The sequence below is a fragment of the Parasteatoda tepidariorum genome, chromosome 3 (assembly GCF_982258835.1).
Source record: "Parasteatoda tepidariorum strain Cologne lab strain chromosome 3, Ptep-v5.0, whole genome shotgun sequence".
NCBI lineage: Eukaryota > Metazoa > Arthropoda > Arachnida > Araneae > Theridiidae > Parasteatoda > Parasteatoda tepidariorum.
Genome location: NC_141757.1, coordinates 12,432,271 through 12,451,950, shown reverse-complemented (window position 1 = coordinate 12,451,950; position 19,680 = coordinate 12,432,271). Strand labels below are relative to the sequence as shown.

Here is a 19,680-nt window from a genome sequence, read left to right as displayed (position 1 = left end):
TTAATAAAAGTTTTTATTTAAAAGAAAAACTGAATAGTTCTTGATATAGCTTATGATACGTTACAGCTATATTTAATTGGTGGCAGCGTCGGGATCGATTTACCATTTGATTTAAAGGAATTGTGTTCCAAATATTATTCCTTATGGCTTTCTTGGGACGAGCAAAAAAGTGTGATTTGGTAGAATTATGCAAGGAATTGGGCGAAACTATTATTGAAAATGTTACAGTATGTGAGTTGATAAATCTTATAAAAAAATCTGAAAATTACGAAGTGAATCTAGTTAAAGAAATATTAGAAGCAATTAAAGAAAATCGTATCGAAAAAGAAGAAAAAGAAGAAAGAAAACGCCAAGAAGAAGAGGAAGAAAAACTACGCCAAGAACGGCAAAAACAAGAAGAACGCCAATTTGAACTCGAGAAATTAAGGCTTAGTGCCCAATTAAGTGGCCCTTCAAATCAAAATATTGGCACTACTCTGCGGAATAAGTTAGATATTCATAAGTTAATGCAGAATTTTGATCCTAAGGAAGATGAAATCAGTCTTTATTTAGTAATTTTTGAGCGTCAAGCAAAACGAGCAGAAATACCAAAAGAAGAGTGGGTTACTCATTTATTATCTTTTCTTTCACCTGACATAACAAAATTAATAGCAAGAGAATCTGAAGAACAAACGTACAACTATGATCATGTTAAGGAAATTTTAATGAAGAGGTTTAAGCTAAGTCCAGAAAAATTTAGGATCAAATTTATTCAGCACCAAAAGAAGTTCGATAATAGTTGGAAAGATTTCGTTTTTGAATTAAGGAACTATTTAAACGAATGGGTTCAAGGATTGGAAGTAAAAGATTTTGAAACCTTGCTGGATCTAATGGTTACTGATCAAACTAAACGAAGAGTTCCCAATGAAGTGCGTGATCATTTTATAGACACTTGGTCAAAAATAACTTCATCTACAAAGCTGGCAGAAATACTTGACGAGTACGAGAATGTACGTGGAAGTCGCAAACGAATTGACTTGCAGGTAAATTCTGAAAATCGGAGATTCAATTGGCGAGAAGAAAATGCCACACGGAAAAATTCACAGGGAGCTACTTCAAAGAATAGCCGAAATGAAGAAAATAAAAGAAAATATGAGTACAAGCAAGCAATTTATGATCAATTTGATAGACGTACGCCTTTAAAATGTTACGAATGTGGATCTACTAATCACTTACGACCTCAGTGCCCGAAGCTTAAGTGCCAAAAGCCACCCGCTCAAGTTAATCGAATCGGAGCAGGACACGAAGAAGACAAATTACTAACTCCGTACACTCTTATGGCGAAAGTAAATGGAATTAGGATGCCAGTTCTTCGAGATTCAGGTGCAACTATTGATATCATATGCAGAAAATATGTGACTCCAGATATGTTTACTGGCGAAACTGTGTGGGTACAACAACCATTAGATGAAGGCCCAACTTGTTTACCATTAGCAAAAGTTTCGTTATCTGGTCAGTTTGGCAACATTGTAACCAAAGCGGCTGTGGTTAGAAGTGAGTTGGATAAAGGTCGATATCTCCTTGGGAATAGAACAGCGGCTAGATTGCCAAATCTGCAAATGACGCCAATGCAAATTTCAGAGTTAAACGCAGTTAGTACCAGATCGCAAGCTCGTTTAAAAGCAGAAAATAAAGAATATGAGCAACAAAATTCGAACGATACCGAAAACTCTTCCGAACAAGATAATAAAAATCAAGAAATTATTTTAGATGAAAAAGATGACGAGCCAGTTTTAGAAACGGATGCCGTCAGTTCAGAAATGGAAGAGATATTACCAACTCTAAATGCCAACTCTGATGAACTTTCTTTAATACAGGTAGATCACGATGAATTCGTTAAAGCTCAACAGGAAAGTGCCGAGTTAAAATCAGTTTTTAAAACTGTGGAAGAAGTTATTCAGAATCAAAACAGTAAGCATCGCTATCTGGTTGAAAGAAAACTTCTTTTTAAATGCCAAGAAGGACGATTAGGAGAAGAAAAAAAACTTTTAGTTATACCTGAGAAATTTAGAACCCGAATTTTAAAGTTATGTCATGAAAGTACTTCCGGACACCTTGGTGTAACCAAATCCAAAGATAGATTGGCGCGATATTATTTTTGGCCAAAATGCTATAAAGAGATGGAAGAATTCGTACGAACCTGCGATAGTTGTCAAAAAGCGGGGAAACCAAATGATAAAAAAAAGGCTCCTTTAAAAATTGTACCGGTCATACAGGAAATATTCTCAAAACTAAACGTTGATGCAGTTGGTCCTCTTCCCACCACGCCAAGTGGAAAAAGATACTTGATTACGGCCATTTGTATGTCGTCAAAATATCCAGAAGCAATCCCAGTGAATGATATAGGATCTGTGTCGGTGACTGATGCCCTACTTAATATTTTTTGTAGAACTGGTTTCCCACGAGAAGACCAATGTGATCAAGGAACTTCTTTTATGAGCATGTTAACAACTGAGTTTTTTGATCGATTTGGCATAAAGGTTCGGCATAGTTCCGTTCATCACCCACAGTCGAATCCCGTAGAAAGATTTCATAGAACTATCAAGCGGATTTTACGGGTACTTTGTTTGGAGTCTAGTTCTGACTGGGAGAAGTTTTTACCATTTGCCCTTTTGGCTTTGAGAACTATAACACATGAAAGTACAGGATTTTCGCCAGCAGAGTTAGTACACGGAAAAAATTTGCGTACTCCTGAAACTTTGTTGTATGAACAGTGGACCAAAAGAGAAATAGACGAATCTCCTGCGACGGAATACGTTTTTCACCTAATAAACCGCTTAAAAAGATGCCAAGAAATTGCAGTTAGCAAGATGGAAGATGCAGCGTTAAAAAGGAAATCGTATTACGATAAAAATAGTATTAGGAGAGAGTTTAGTGCCGGAGATTTGGTTCTTGTTTTGGCTACATCTAGAGCTAATAAATTGTCTGCTCAATGGATTGGGCCGGGGAAGATAGAAAGCAAAATGTCTGAAACTAATTATTTAGTGAATATTCCAGGAAAAAGAGAGAGTTCACAGATTTATCACGTAAATATGCTTAAACCATATTATAAACGGCCTGCAATAATTAATTTTCTATCATGTGCAGAAAACGATTCTTCATCTTTAGAACAAGATATTGACTTTCCACAAGTGTATATTTCACCAGATGAATTTGATGTATCTGAAATGATTAAAGACAGTCACCTAGATAATCGTCTTAACGGACATGAAATCAACCAATTGAGGAATATTTTAAGAAGATATTCGAAAAGTTTTTCAAATAACCCAGGAAAAACTAACTTAATTGAGCATGACATTCAACTTAGTACAAATAAGCCAATTATTTCCAAGCCTTACCGAACTTCACCCAGACAAACAGAAATTTTAAAAACTGAAGTACAGAAAATGTTGGACTTAAAAATTATTGATTTAGGTGAGAGTGATTATACTTCTCCTATGATCCTAGTAGAAGCACCAAATAAAGATCCAAGGCCCTGCATTGATTACCGTCGTCTCAACGAAATAACGGTAACACAATATTTCCCACTTCCGAACATAGAAGACCGAGTTGAAGAGGTAGCCAAGGCAAAATTTATCAGTCTTTTAGATTTCGCCAAGGGATATTGGCAAATTAAGCTTAGTCCAAACGCTCAAAGATTAGCTACTTTTGTTACCAGTTTCGGAACTTATAGGCCATTACGACTTCCATTTGGGTTGAAGAATGCCCCCTATTTTTTTAGCAAATTAATGGCACGACTACTAAAAGGTTTAGAAGAATTTGCAGTGCCATACCTTGATGATATAGCAATTTTCTCAGATACCTGGGATCTTCATTTAGAACATCTTAATTGTGTATTGCAGCGTATCAAAGAAGCAGAACTTACAATGAAACCTTCAAAATGCCGTTTTGCGCAAGATCATGTTCTTTATCTAGGACATATTGTCGGACAAGGCTATAGAAAACCCTCTGAGATAAAAACACGAGCAGTTGCCGAATTTCCTGTACCTAAGACCAAAACTGAGATCAGAGCATTTTTGGGACTAGCGGGCTATTACAGTCGATATATACCAATGTTCTCTGTTCTGGTTGCACCATTAACAGACTCTTTAAAAGGCAAAACAAAAAAGGGAGAAATTACCTGGACGATCGAATGCGAAGAAGCCTTTAAGAAACTAAAACAAAAATTAACGAGCCAACCTATACTCTTCTCTCCCAACTATGAAAAGGAATTTATCTTGCAAACAGATGCTTCGGAAATTGGTATGGGTGTGGTATTAACACAACTAGATAATGAAGGCCATGAACACCCCATAATATATCTGAGTAAAAAGTTTAATGAGTCCGAAAAAAAATATTGTACTACGGAAAAAGAATGCGCCAGTATAATTTTTGCCATCAAAAAAATTACTATCCAGACTGATCATCACCCGCTAACCTGGCTTAAAACAAATGCTAGTTCAAATGCCAGACTTATGCGTTGGGCTTTAGCATTACAACCGTTTAATTTTAAAATTGTGCATGGAGCTGGTACTAAGAACAAGAATGCAGATTGTCTCAGAGTATCTTTAAGTTCTTGATTTGAATTAGACAAAAGTTAATTGAGGGGGAGGAATATGTAAATAATGTTTGTTTTTCTTATTGATATTGATACAGATTAGTCTTATTTCCTTATTCATATGTATGATTTATTTATTTTAAAAAACTAACTCGTAAAGAAAGTAGTTGCTATTAAAGTTTGAATTAAAGCTCTAATTAAGGTGAAAATATAAAATAAAAATGCATTGATGTTTTTGAAATTGAACCAGTTAAATTTAATTTAAGAAAGTGTTTAATTATATTGAAAATGAAACATAGGTGTTAAGCGAATTTGTTTGTAGAGAAAAGTGCTAGTGTTCTTAAATATGTTATTTTTTTATGCATATAAATATTAACAAGATTGAGTAGAATCTAATTATGTGAAGCTTGAAAATCTTAAGTATATTGTTTGGATTAAAAAAAATAAATAGTTATACCAAGATAAAAAAAAAATAAGCACTTTGAAAAAAAATCTGGTTAGCTTCAGTTTTTAGATATTGTTGTATGTATGTAAATAGTTATGTTAATTTGTATTTATTTTGTGTGAAGTTAAATTATAATATTTATTTACATTCTAATTTTATTTCGAATATTTTACTTTGATATCAAAATTGAGTTACAAGTGAATTGTCTATTAATGTTTACTGCAAAGAGTCTAAAAATAATTTAGAAATTTTAAGTTTTAAAGTTAATTATTGTACATCACTTCTAATGTAAAAATTGTATCTTGCATTTAATTTGACAATTAGAAAATTTAAATTTAAAAGTTAAATGTTTTGATTATAACATAATGCATTGGTTTCAACCTAAAGTTTTAGAGGACACAAAAAAGTTCATAATAAACTTTTCCCCTGTTTTCTATGGAAAAGTTCTTTCAAGGGGAGAGGAGTTGTAAAGTTTAAAAATATTAAAGAATTTATAAAAGCAGACGATTGTAAAGTCTAAAAATATTAAAGAAATAATGGGTTTGCAAAATCATAATTAAAATAAAGTAAACGCATAAAGAGATAAACTTAAAATAAAAGCAGACGATTAAATTAGAAGTCAATATTTAGAACGACAGAGTTGTTGATTTTTTTTAGATTAGTTTTATTGTGGAATTTGAGTTTCCTTATATCCCGTTACGGGTTTTCTAGTTGTTTATGATGTTTTCACTATCCCGTTACGGGTATTGCATATTTCTTAATGTTTGTGTTTGTTAATAAAAGTTTTTATTTAAAAGAAAAACTGAATAGTTCTTGATATAGCTTATGATACGTTACAGCACTATTCGTATTAAAGTAATAAACATTGTGGTGAAGTAAGCACTTAATATTGCTAATATGAAAATAGATTTTAACCTAGCTTCCCAAATGAGTTAGTACTTATTTTCAATATATCATAAAATTTTTAAATTTAATACATAAACCATTGAAACCATCATTTATATAGGTCAAATTAAAACTTTATTTTGTCGATAATACGTTTTGATGATAATACTAGTAGTATTCGAAGCCAAATTATAACCTTAATAATGTTAAGAAATAATGATAGCTACAGTTTGTGTTTAATACAATTAAATTAAGATCTAATTTTAATTAATTAAATTTATTCAGAGCAATTTTCTTTATTTAATGAAATTTATATAAATAAAACATTTAGCGGTACTAATCATTGATTACTACTTACTCCTAATATTAAAAATAATTCATTTTCAAGTAAATAATTATTCTTTAAAATGATGTTTTTTAAGCTAATTTAACTTATTATTATTTTTAAAAAATGGTTTTGTAATATTCAATAGAAGTAAATTCGGTATTAAAATTGGTAAGAAAAATGTGATGAAAGAAATTTTTAAACAGGAATGGCAAAATTATTTGAATATTACAGGGAGCTTCAAAGTTTTTCCACATATTGTTTTAAAATTGCTGTTAATTTCCCTATCAGTACTAATATACTAATGTACGAATACCTATATGTACTGATTCACCAAACTATTGGTGGTGTATTATATAGTCGATAATGCATAATGTATTGTGATAGTAGGCACTATACGTTTTGAAGAAATAAACATTGTGGTACAAGGCTCCTAAAATACTAATGTAGGTCACTTATTATAGCCAATGTGTGTTGATACAGTTTAATATAGCTAAAATAGGTTTTTACCTATTTCCCAAAATGAGTTAGTACTGATTTTTAAATATATCATAAAATTTTATAACTTTATTACTTAAATCATTGAAACTATCATTTATATTGGGTCAAATCAAAATTTTATTTTGAGGATAATACATACAATACAATGATACGTTTTGGTGATAATAGTAGTTGTCTTCGAAGCCAAATAATAAGTAACCTTAATAATATTATGAAATAATGATTTACTTGAAATACAATTAAGTTATAATTTTAATTAAAATGCACAAACTTTTTTGTTAAATCAGGTTTATATAAAGAAATTATATAATGATATTATAATCTTCGATTACTACTTAATTCTTATGTTAAAAAAAATTCAATTTCAAGCAATTATTATTCTTGAAAATGCTTTTGTAGTTATTTTTTTATTCTTTAAAAGGAACATTGTTTTGGTTAATTTAGCTTATTTTGCTTTAAAATAATGCTTTAATAGAAGTAAATTTGGTACTTAAATTGGTAACAAAAAAGTGAGAAAACTATGTTTTAACCTGAAGGATAAAATTATTCGTATATTACAGGGAGTTTCAAAGGTGTTCCATGTATGGCTTTAAAATTGTTGTTAATTCTAACATTAATTTCCTTATCAGTTATAATATTTACTAATTCTCTAAAATACTTTTGCTTGTTGTAGAAATTAGCACAGCTATTGATTAAGCATTTATTATTGAGAAAAGAGATTCCTACGTAATGTTATGAACTTAAATTAAATATTTTTTCAAGTAATGTATTTTGAATAGAAAAATTGAAATTAAATAACTTACAATCTTCTGGCTGACTTCGAAGTCACCAACTAGCTTGACTTCAGAAAAATAAATGGCTTCACAATTTAATAATCGAACTAACATTTTAGTTTATTGTTACAAAAAAATTAAAACCATTGTTAAAGTCATTGTTACAGTTTCCTTTTGCATCTTATTAATCTTACAAATTTCCTTAAAATTTTATGCAAGAATGAATTTTTATTTGTTAGAAAATACGGACAACAATACTAAGATATGCTTGCTACTGTGTCTAAATTATAAAGATTTTAATATTGAAATACATAGAATTATATATTTGAAAAAAGTCTGGGAGATTTAAATTTATGTAACAATTTTGAGCGAATAATGTTTATAGTACATACAGAAATAATTACATGTAAATTATTTCTAACAAATATAATATTTTGCTACAATAACTATTAATTGCGACCTCTGTGAAGGTACCCCAAGTGATTCTGTTAAACGATTTTTAACTAGCTTTATTTCTTAATTTATTCAATATATTGTGCTATTCTCTGTTTATCATTTACTAAACACGTGTTAAATACTTAGCAATGTGCTGATAATAATTTACCAATATGTTTGTATTGTGTAAACACAATCCTATGAGAAAGGACTATATATAGCTGTTTTTTGCAATAGTGGGGAATGGCACCGTGGTGGCTCAGGGGGTAGAGCATTCTCCTCCCAATGAGATGAACCGGGCTCGAATCCCAGCTAATGCGAATTCAGCACTCATCTGGCAAAGACCGCAATGCTGACGCTAAATTTTCTCAGAGTGATCATGGGTTAAAGTCCCTTCGACGTCATGCTAACCATGGGAGGTTTTCGTGGTTTTCCTGTCCATGAAACGCAAATGCGGATGACTTCCATCCAAAAACCCTCCACGAAGGCAACATTTCTCTCAATACTTGAGCCTGGATTCCCCTCGTCGCTTGGATAGGGTTCAAAAATGCAAGGGAACGGGTGTGTGTGTGTAACAACTCCCTCCCCATTAAATAATGCTGTACCTAAGGATAATCATGAGTACACATTCAGTTTTACGTGTAAATATCCTTCCATTCCTAGAGATGCAGTTTTGAGAACAGTTAATAGAAATCTTCAAGTGAAAAGATTTTCGAACATGATTAGGTAAAACAAGCATCTTTCAACGTTCTATCACGGCAGTTTTCGATAAAACTACAGTGCATTAGAGGCGAGTTTTTTTGATAAATGCAATGTCTACCTCTTCTGCAATATTTATAAGTGTTTATTATTCTATTTAATATATTTTACTCGTTGCTATAGCAGAACTGGGCACAAAATTCTCCCTTTTATATCATTATTCCTCGAACAATCTATTTCTCTGAAGCAAACGAACCGCATGTAGATTTAAAATAGGTAAATGCACCTGTCAAAAATTTGGATTTATATTTTAAAATGTTATATTTTTATTTGAATACATTTTAAAATAAGTTTTAAGTTTTAAAAAACAGTATTTTTAAAGTTATATGTACAGTCCGCAAAAAAAAAAACGAATCACCCTGAATAACTTTCGTTCTAATGATCGGATTTTCACTAACTAAGTGTCAATCTTAATGGTTCCTGGGGGTGACCTCAAATATGCTAATTAATTAGTGCTAACTATTAATTAAGTTACGAAATCAGACACAAAAACGTACTTTTTCTGAATAAACATGCATTTTTTTTTACATATTTGGATTTCTTATCTTCAAAATATAGGGGGTAGCCGCAATCTGGGAAATGTGGTCCCCATAGTTTGGTCAGGAGAGCGATTCAAAGTTCGTACCCCTTAATGTTAATTTCGCTTTTTGCGTTTTCAGTCATATTTTCAAAACTAATGAAGCAATTCAAAAAAAATTGCACCCACTCATAAAACTCATTTACCCAAAGATAATTTCATGCAAAAAATAATTTTTAATAATTATTTATTATTTTTTATTATTTAATTAAAGTGAGGATGAAAAAATATTGAATTATAAGGTATGAATTTTTTTATACCATATTAATTTACATATTTTTCAATTGAAAAATCTAAAGTTTCAACTGTTTTTATTTATTAGAAGCTGAGAAAAATTAAGATTAATTATTTTTAAAAAAATAATTTGGCGACAATAAAGAAATAACTAATTGGGGCGATTAATATTAAAATGTGATAAACTTGGGAGGAACTTGACTTCTCGCGCGTAGCGTAAAATTTCATTCATATTTTTTTCGCTAATAATCGTTTGCTAATCTTTTTATTTTTATTTCTTTCACACTATAAAATACGATGTTTCTTTTTTAGTCATTTAATAATTTATTTGCAATTTAGTAGAGAATTTTGAATAAAAAACACTTTATTCAACAAATGCCTAGTTTTAAAAAAGCGTGCTTCTGATAGAATACACCAGATTGTGCTTATTTAATGTGATTATTTTTTATTTTTTTTTATTTTGTTTTTCAATAACTGATACAATTTCAATAATATACATACGTATGCATAGATTTGGAATAATATATTTATCAATTTCTTGAATATATATTTTATAAATATTAATAAAAATACGTAGTCAACATTTTTAAACATCTCTCACAACATCGCAAATTTCTCAACATCTTATAGGGTAAACTAAACAATGAAGGAACACTTAAGCTTAGCTTGCCTTTAAAAAAAATTTATAAAAATTTCAAAATTTGTAATTTTAGCTAAATGATGGTGTCGACATATTTGTTATTAAATGCAAATTATGTAAAAAAAGTTAGATAACTTACATAATATTGTTTTAAGCTTTTGGTGGTTTAAATAATAAGTAGTAAGATGACCAAGTGAAGGAACAGTTCTTACCAGTGAATAAACACTAAATTTTCCAGAGAATGAACACTTAATTTTGATAATGTTTGATGCTCGTTAGGAACCCATAGGCCACACAAATGTCTAAAAACAAGATTTTTCTTGGAATTACGACATATAACCATAGTTAATGTGGAAAATGTTACTTTTTTTTCAGTCATGGAATGGAAAGTAAAATATGTTTGAATACATAATTTTAAAAAAATGTTTTTCATTTTTTTCTCACAGTTTAATAGTCCGTTCTAAATTATGAATGTTTATCATTGTGTAATCTGATGATGTTTTTATATTTATTATAATTCGATCATTTTTTGTTTAATCTTTTCCTCATATTTTTTAAGCTTTTTTTTTTAAATCTTTTTAAGTATTTTTTTTCTCTTCGTCATGAGTAATTTATTTCTTTTTCTTTTGATTTAACCTTCCTCTTTTTTCCAAATTTTTGGCCAATGTAAATGCATCTTCGAAATTTCTTTTGATTTTCCAGTTCTATTTCCAGAATTCCTCACTGGATAATAAATGAGAAAAAGGAGTTTCGAAGTTTGAGTAAAACCCATTTCTCATTGACTTATATCTAGTAGTTACTTATGAAACCAATCGTTTTTGCAACTAACAATGCCTCAAGAGGACTTATCTCAAAATCAGTTTTCAAGATACTTTCATTATTAATGTTAGTTGTCTCAGCTTCAGAGCCAAAATTTGATTATACAATTGTTCTTTTTGAAATAAATTCTTCAATATTGAGAAAAGCACAGGCTATTGGATATTTGGGAGATTAAACTTTTCTGTCAATGTTCCTTTAAAAATTTGCAACATAACTTGTGAGATTTCCTTCTCAAGCTTCTGAAGAAATAGCGCATCGTTACTCTCGAAGCATGTGTTTTGTTGATAAGTTGTCTTGCTCATTAATTCTTGTTGTCTGTTTTGCATGCATTTGTTACAGTCAACGTTTTCTACATCGAATGAAAAAATATCGCATTTCATAAAAGCATTTTAACTTCATCAGTTGATGCCTCAAATCTTATTTAAAAATGGATGTAAAATTTTCTAGACATATTGTTTTACAATTCTTTTGTTTTCAAGATCTAACGAGATTTCCAAGAATTACGTAGAAAACTAAACCAGAAAATTTGTTTTGAGGAACAAAACTTGCTCAGTTTCAAATTGATATGAGATTTATACCTATCCAGAAGAAGCAAAATTAGGAATTTGATTGCATTTTTAATTAGCCATGGGTAGAAACATTTGCAATATATTTGTAAAATGTTGCTGTGGTCATCGTTTCATTTCATGAATAGCTTTTTCCAATGAAATATGTAGCAGGGACTGATTCTGTAATATCTCAATGAATTCTTCTGTAAGGAAAAACTACCAATGGAGGTACTTTTTCTTTCCTAGGTACTTTAGAATATAAATCCTTATAATTTATAAGGCCGCAGATTTTTCCCGTTTAAGGGCAGTATTCAACTCTTGTTTCATTCGCATTGTAAATGCAATCACTTTATAAAAAGATGAAAGGGCTACTTCCCTCCTAAAGATTCTCTGAAGTTCTAAAAACCAGTATTTCGAATATTATTCTCAAAGGGAAGTTTTGCCTTTTGAAATTATCTTCGCATTGCACTGAGTTATCGGTGGATGTCACCTTAAGAAAACTTCACCCATTTTTCACCTAGATAATTGTCTTTAAATGGATTTTTCCTACCAGTTCCCGTTAGGACATTAAAGACGGCAATAGGATAATAATTTAGCTAATTATTGGCACAAAATCCTGCAAAGATTCCATTCAAGCTTTTATTATTATATTTAGTTGTTATATTTAGTTAATAAACATAGTTTATTAAGGAGTCTAAGGTATGATGTAATAACTAATCACTACATTTATGAAGATAAATAATAAATAAATTATTATTATAATTCTTTAAAGAAATTTAGCAATTAAATTTGCATAAAATGAAATAGTTATAGGAACTATTCATACAACATTTAACTGAATTTTAGGAGTCCTCTATGTAGCTGAACTACTAATTATCCAAGTAAAATCATATTTCACACATACTATTCATTCACAGGGAAATCTATTCTCAGTGAAGGAACATGCCTGTTCCTTCACTGGTTAGAAGTTGTTTTTTTTATTTTTAACATAATTTTGATTTATAATATGACAAAAGGTACAAGAAAATTAAAATTTTTCTTTCATTTTCATTAACTTGAAAAAATCTCAGTAAAGGAACACTTGTTTATACATTGGTTTTTCATCGCTCTGTAATCCAGTTAATAAACACCCCCTAATCTCAGTACTTGCTTATGTTATGATGCTTAAAATAAATAAAACGTAACTTCAATGACCATATTTTGAATTCTTTTTTCACAATGAAAAGAAAAAGCATTATTATATGCAATTAATTGTAGTTTAAACGGATAACAACAACCACTGACCTTATAATTTTGTGGAAGAAACAAGGCGTTGACCAGATACTAACAAATTCAAAACTTTTTCCAGAGAAGACTCAAAGACCAGATAACTAAATGCATTGTTAGAGGACTTCCTATTGTTAGGTAGTAAGCTACTCTTACCAATCAATCTAAATTAAAACGTTTAAAATCTTATTTCTAAGAAATATCTATGAAATGCTCCTTCATTTGTTGGTTTACCCTATATCATCCTAATCTTAAAAGAAATTTCCGGAAGTGTATCGCAGAACTATTTCACCAACTATTTAATAAAATTTTAAAATTCTTATTCTTTTCCATTTTACGTTTATTATTTCTTCATTAATATACTAATAATTTTTTTAGAACTTTAATTTAAATTTTCCTTAATTTAGGTTTCCTTTTCAAATTATAGTCAAGTTTTTTTTAAAGAATTATTGTCTGCTAGCTAAGAATAAAACCTTGTTAAGAAATTAAAAGCATTCAGCTGTTTAAAATTATTTAATGCAAAACAGCTGATTATTTGTTTAGCATACTATTTTTTTTTTTGAAAAAAGAATATAAATTATTGATTGTCTTTTTTTTTTTTGTTTCTTGTGACTTCAACTTAGATTGTCTAAAATAGTGTTGATGTTTTATAAGTCACTACAAAGAGGATAAAGATACCGAACATAAAAATCTGTGGAATACGTAGCGAATTTTTTTAGTGTCTTAAAATATCTCAGTATCTTAAATGTCGTTCTACTATCTTAGTTGTGAAATTAAATTTTTACTTATCTGACCACGTGTGATTCACTAATTATTTCATTATATCTTTTACTCTTTATGATACCAAGTAGATTTTTTTTCTGATAATATACTAAACTATTTAGTTTAATTTTTTACTTTAGCATGATTTCCAAGATATTATTGTAGCATAATTTGTTATCAGGCAAATGCCTTATTTTGTTATTCAGGAAATAATAAAATTGAAATCTGTAAGGATTCCGAAGCTGTGCACACAATACAAAATTTCCGACCTTATTTTAATAAAAATTTTTTTTAAAAAAAACGTGGCAAGTAGGCTAACATACTTTTTACAGAAACTGTGAAAACTAATTTTTCCTATATTTCGTCAAAAGAGGATAAGAATGATATTGCTCCAAGGGACCTACTCAATTATTTCGCTATTTCCAGAATGAAATCTGTTTGATCATAACATATATTATTCCTTGAAAATTACACGAGGGAAAAATTAACTTTTATTATTTATCTAAGCTTATTCCATTTATTTAATGATAGCGGTATTAAGGTTAAGGATATGCGTCGGAAGCTCCGTTTATTATTATACTATAAATGCATTAAATCATGTAGCTTGAATAATTTATTTTAAGTAAATTATTTAATAATTTTAAGCAAATAAGGGTGTAAAAATAAACTCGATCGAAATACTCCGAAAGTATACCCTGAAATATATGTAGAATAAACTTTGGAATCGATATATAAAAAATACCTTTTCAAACAACTTCGAGTAGGACGGAAACGCTAACTTGTTTAAAAAAGTTGTCCTTGTTACTATTTAATTTCGATTCCTGGTACTAGGGGACATTCCATTTTCACATTCGACTTTTGAAATTTCAATTGTAAACGGAATTTTTTTATGACCTTAAACTAAAATGTTAAGGCTTGCAGCAAAAGAAAAAAAAAAAAATTTTTTTACTGCATTAATTTTTTTACAAAGTAGTGAATAATTATTTTTTCAATCTAAGAACCTGTGCCTATAACATATGTAAAACTTATTTTAATATCAAGTGAAATAATTTAATATGTTGTGTAACTAAATGGATAATCCCAAGAAACTGAATCGAACATATAAAAACTTCATTGATTTAAAAAAATAATAGATGATAATAAAAATAGACATGCTTTGAGCGTCCAATAATAAAAGTCACAAGTTATCCAAGCCCGACAAGTCTTGAGAATGGGCGATTATATTTGAAAACTCGAAACATGTCGACTTTTACTTCCCTCTTCATATGTTTTGAAACCAGTTGAGTTTTTATCGTCAATTATACTGTTTTACATTTGGATCTTGATCATTATTTTGATAAGGATTTTACACTAGTTAAAGTAAACATATGCATTTTAATATTTTATCAGGATTCATGTGATCTTTAAAAATGTAAGAACATCAATATTGTAAAAGTTATATTTAACTTAAAAATTAACATTTTGACACCAGATATTTTGAGTTAATGAAATTAAATATTTTATCTCTTAAGGTTTTGTGCCCCCATTTCAGTATCTTAAGGATCTTACGAGCTCTGTTTAAAAAGAGATCATCAGATATATATAAGAAAGCAAAAATAACCATATTAGCAGTATTTGGTGGTAAATGTAGCTTATCGTAATTGAAGAATATGCTGTGCGACATTTAATGGTGAATTTGCGAACGTATAAGTTTCAGAATGTATCGAAACATGAGGATGCTATTTGCTAATCATCTTTATCCAAAGGAAACGATGTGTCCTAAATATCAAGTAGAATGAAGCGATTTTTTAAACAATGAATCCTACAATTTGCAACATATTATTTCAATATCTTATTCTTAAACATAACATATTTTAATCTTTTTAAAATGCCACTAAACATTCAGCAATTCCTTGAGTTATAGAAAAAAGAAATATCGTAAATTATAGAAAGCCTTGTGCATTAGAATTATTATACAATCTACATTTTATTTTTCAAGCACTTTTTTTTCCTTCAAACTTTCTTGCCTAGAAGACTCGATTAAAACTGTAAAAATGATTATCCCTAAAATTTTGTATATAGCTATAATAAGTTATGCTCATTATATTTTAGTATAAAATCCTCGAATAAATATAGTAAAAACAGTGTAATCTAAATAATATCAGATAAAAAGTTCATGTATTTAAATTCTAAAAACTATCATAAATAATTTATAAATCGATTCAAATTTACTTTTCAAAGGAGATTAAAATAATATTTTTTTTTGCTTTTTGGACAGAAATCCCCTAAAAAAATTGTTTATGGCCTGGAAACTTCGAGATATTTCCTATTAACAATAAATTAAGCCCCACCGAGCAATCACTGAACATTATTTCAATTTTTTTACTATCAGAGTTTGGTTGCGTAGCAACCTAGTAAAATTAAGCACTCCTCTTTTGAATTAGTCAATGGGTTATCTTAAAATATTTATTTGCGCAGGCGACTTTTTTTGGCGGTTTTCTGGACTATCGCCAAATATATAAACCTTTATTGCGGCCCAATTTACCACCCAAATTTTTTAAAATTTTGTCTACCCCCACTAATTCAAGGGACTAGATTCCAAATATGTAAAACAAATTATATGTTTATTCAGAGAAAGTACGTTTTTGTGTCTGATTTCGTAACTTAATTAATAGTTAGCACTAATTAATTAACATATTTGAGGTCACCCCCAGGAACCATTAAGATTGACACTTAGTTCGTGAAAATCCGATCATTAGAACGAAAGTTATTCAGGGTGATTCGTTTTTTTTTTTGCGGACTGTACAGACTACTACATAATTAAGCCTCACCATTTCTACTCTGAAGTTTAAATTTCTTTATATTTCTGATTCTTCTATGATTAAATTAAAGTATTTATTTCTAATATTAAATTTGGTTTTTTATGAAAAGCCAAAAAACTTTCATTTAATTGTATGATTGTTAGCAAATTAATTATAGTAACTATTAAAAGATTCGTCTAATGTATTAGCATAGAGTAATGGGAAGAGATTTATTTGTTTTACTACAATCGTTGCTTAAAAAGAAAGCATTTCAGCAAAATAATAATGAAAATAAGAAAATATGTAATCATCATTACCAATAATTTAGCAGAAAAATAATTGTTTCTTATTAATTTTAAAATTATTTTATTGAATTGTGCTTTAACTCCCCTAGGTGTAGCTTATACTGCTTATTCACTCTATATATTCTACGTAATCCTGAGTATATACTCATGAATTTATATGACCTACTACTTGCAGTTACTCATTTCATAAATTTTTCTTTCTTCAAAAATTCAAGTGTCGGAAAATCTTTTTGACACATGTCAGAAATCTGTTCTTGGAATAATGATATCCTTTTTTGCATTTTTGTTTATGTTATTACCTTAACAAAAATTAAAAAGAAGACACATTCTTTTAATTAAAAAATGTTAAAAATAGAGAATTTTTGGGACAATTATGTTTCGCACCAAAATATAAAATATTTTAACACCTCAAGTATTTTTATAATTTGAAAAAGCTATCAGTAGTAAGTATAAGATGGAGCGTTCGGCTTCGAATGAACGAACCGGGTTTAAATCCCAACAATGGCTGGTCAATACAAATTCTCCATCAGGCTTCCACAGACCACAGTGCTAATGTAAAATATCCTCAGTGGTAGACTGATCATGGGTTAGATTCCCCTTGCCGTCGGGCTAACCATAGACGATTTTCATGGTTTTCTTCTCCATGTAACGCAAATGCGAATTAGTTCCATCAAAAAGTCCTCAATGAAAGCACATCTTTCCCAATACTTGATCTAGAAGTTCCCTTGTCTTCTGGATTGGGTTCAAAATTACAAGGCTACGGAGTTGAACATCAGTAGTCGTAAACCCAATAATTGGGTCTGATGTTCAACGAAGGTTATGAAATATAAAATATTAAAAAAATTCAAAACCTTTCATTGCTGCATGTGAATGGTGTAATAATTTCATAAAGTGTAATAATAAAATTTCAACAACACTAAACGATGTAGAGTTAGAATTTTGAAGTAGATCAGATCAGGTTTATGTTTTTTGTTAAATAATGCTTTTTAATATTATGCAAAAATGTTCAAAAAGATTGCGGATTTGAGAATCGATTACTACAGTATTCTATAATTATTACTGGATCAAATATTTCTGATTTGTTTTTAAAAGTGGAATAAAATCTGAATCAAATAAATATTCTAAAAATGAAATCGTATCGTGTCCCAACATCATTTGTACACTTTTGAATTAATTTTTACTTAGCGTAAGGTTTCAACATTTATATTTTCCGAACTTTGAGTTATCTTGAGAAACACAGGCCATATTTACTCATCAAGCTATTAGTACCGTAATATTTAGATTTGGGCCGGGATAGCCTTGTTGGTCGGGCACTGGGCCCATGTCCAAGAGGTCGTGTGTTCGAACTCTGACGGCCGAAGACTCCCCGTGTAATAAATGGTGACTGATGCACGTTAAATCTGTTGGGTCACAAAGTCCTCCATGTTCCAATACCAAATCATACCTCTGGGGATACTGATAAATGAGTCTCGTTGTCTTCCGGATTGAGTTCAAAATTACAAGACTGCGACGTGGGACATTAGTAACCGTAAACTCATAAATTGGGTCTGCTGTTCAAGGACGGCTATAAAATTAAAATATTTGGATTTAAATCCTACCGAGGATTACTAATCAATACCTTTCTTAAATCTGATTTTATGTTTTAATCTTAATGGGATTACCGGGCAAGGATCCTTAATCTTAAGATATTGTAGATAGCGGGAAAGAGTATACCTAGCAGTTAACTTCTTATTATATAAAAGAGCATGCACTTGCTTTTTTTAAATAATAAGAAAAATTGTTTTCATAAAACTCTTTTATGTTAAGAAAAATTGAGCCCGAAATGTTTTTTCAACTAATACTAATAAATCATAATCATACTTACTGGAAGTAAGAAATACTGAAAGATTTTATTTTGGTAAATCATGTGGCATTATGGCTATCCAAGAAATGTTTAATAGTTTCATACTTTGTCGAAAAATGTTTAGTTTCTGATACAATGCCAAATCAATGAAGACAAATTCTCATTTCCCACTTTTCCTGTAACAAACTGGAAGTTATTACAATTTTATATTGATTATTGTAATATTGTATTGAATTTTAAGGTGTTCGATTTAAACTGGAAGCAATTTTATTTTTATTCCATTTCCCAAAGAAATTTAGAAAGATGGAGTGCTTCCTACATTTTTCTTTTTTGAAATTCAGTTGAAATATTAAGATACATTTCTGAGGAGATTTTGAAAATAATAAGAAGCTAACATGTTTTTTTTAATTCAAAATAAAAAAGCCTTTTTTTCTTAATTTGAATTAACCTGCATTCTTATTTTTATTTTTTCATAGAATAAATTTACTTTTATAACCAAACAATTTACAAAATTAAGTTTAAATAATACCCTTACCTTAATTCTTCAAATTCATTTGTTTTCCTTTTTTTTTTCATTTTCAGAATTGAGAATTTCAGTTAGTACCACTTCTTTTTCTCTTCTATAAATTTTAAAATATTAAGTACAACCTTAATTTACTTTTATTTCTTTATTCTTTGTTACACTAGAAATGCGTGAAACTAATTTCATATTGCTCGAAACAATTTTTTAATAAATCAAATGCACAAAATATCCTAAATAAAATACATACTAGTATATTTTGCACAGAAAATTGAAAAAAAAAAGAATAAAAAATTATGATTGTGCTCCATGCTTCGTTAATATGAATTTATTCAAACTGTTATCATCTTAGAAAAGAGCCTGATACACTTGAATACGTGATTGATTAAGCAACTAAGTCGTTTGAAGTCATTAAAGAAAAAAAAAGCAACTTTGATTAAGTAAAGTCGGGGAGCAGAATAAGGTTAAAAAAGATTCTGGTGTTCAAGTTCATTGAATGATTCCCGAATTATTCAAAATTAATCTATTTAAAAGGAATTTGTGGTATTTAAATTATTGTGGTATTTGAAATCCTATTCCCGTTTTAGGTTATACATAAATTATATGCAGGATATTCCCAAATGAACAATTTTAATGCATAATAAGGACCTTGTTAAGACGAAGACGAAAAAGTATGCACTTATAATT

At 29.4% G+C, this 19,680-nt stretch overlaps 1 protein-coding gene across 1 annotated transcript; it reads left to right on the top strand.

Moving 5' to 3' along the window:
• Positions 1–506: 506 nt before the first annotated feature.
• On the top strand, positions 507–4,598 carry LOC147812768 (uncharacterized). The gene has a single exon (XM_087158528.1). The coding sequence runs from the start codon at positions 507–509 to the stop codon at positions 4,596–4,598; it is 4,092 nt and encodes a 1,363-aa protein (XP_087014654.1).
• The last annotated feature ends 15,082 nt before the right edge of the window (positions 4,599–19,680 follow it).

What these genes read in the sequence shown, in the direction of transcription:
- LOC147812768 (XM_087158528.1), top strand. Translation starts at nt 507, where the DNA reads ATGCAGAATTTTGATCCTAAGGAAGATGAAATCAGTCTTTATTTAGTA.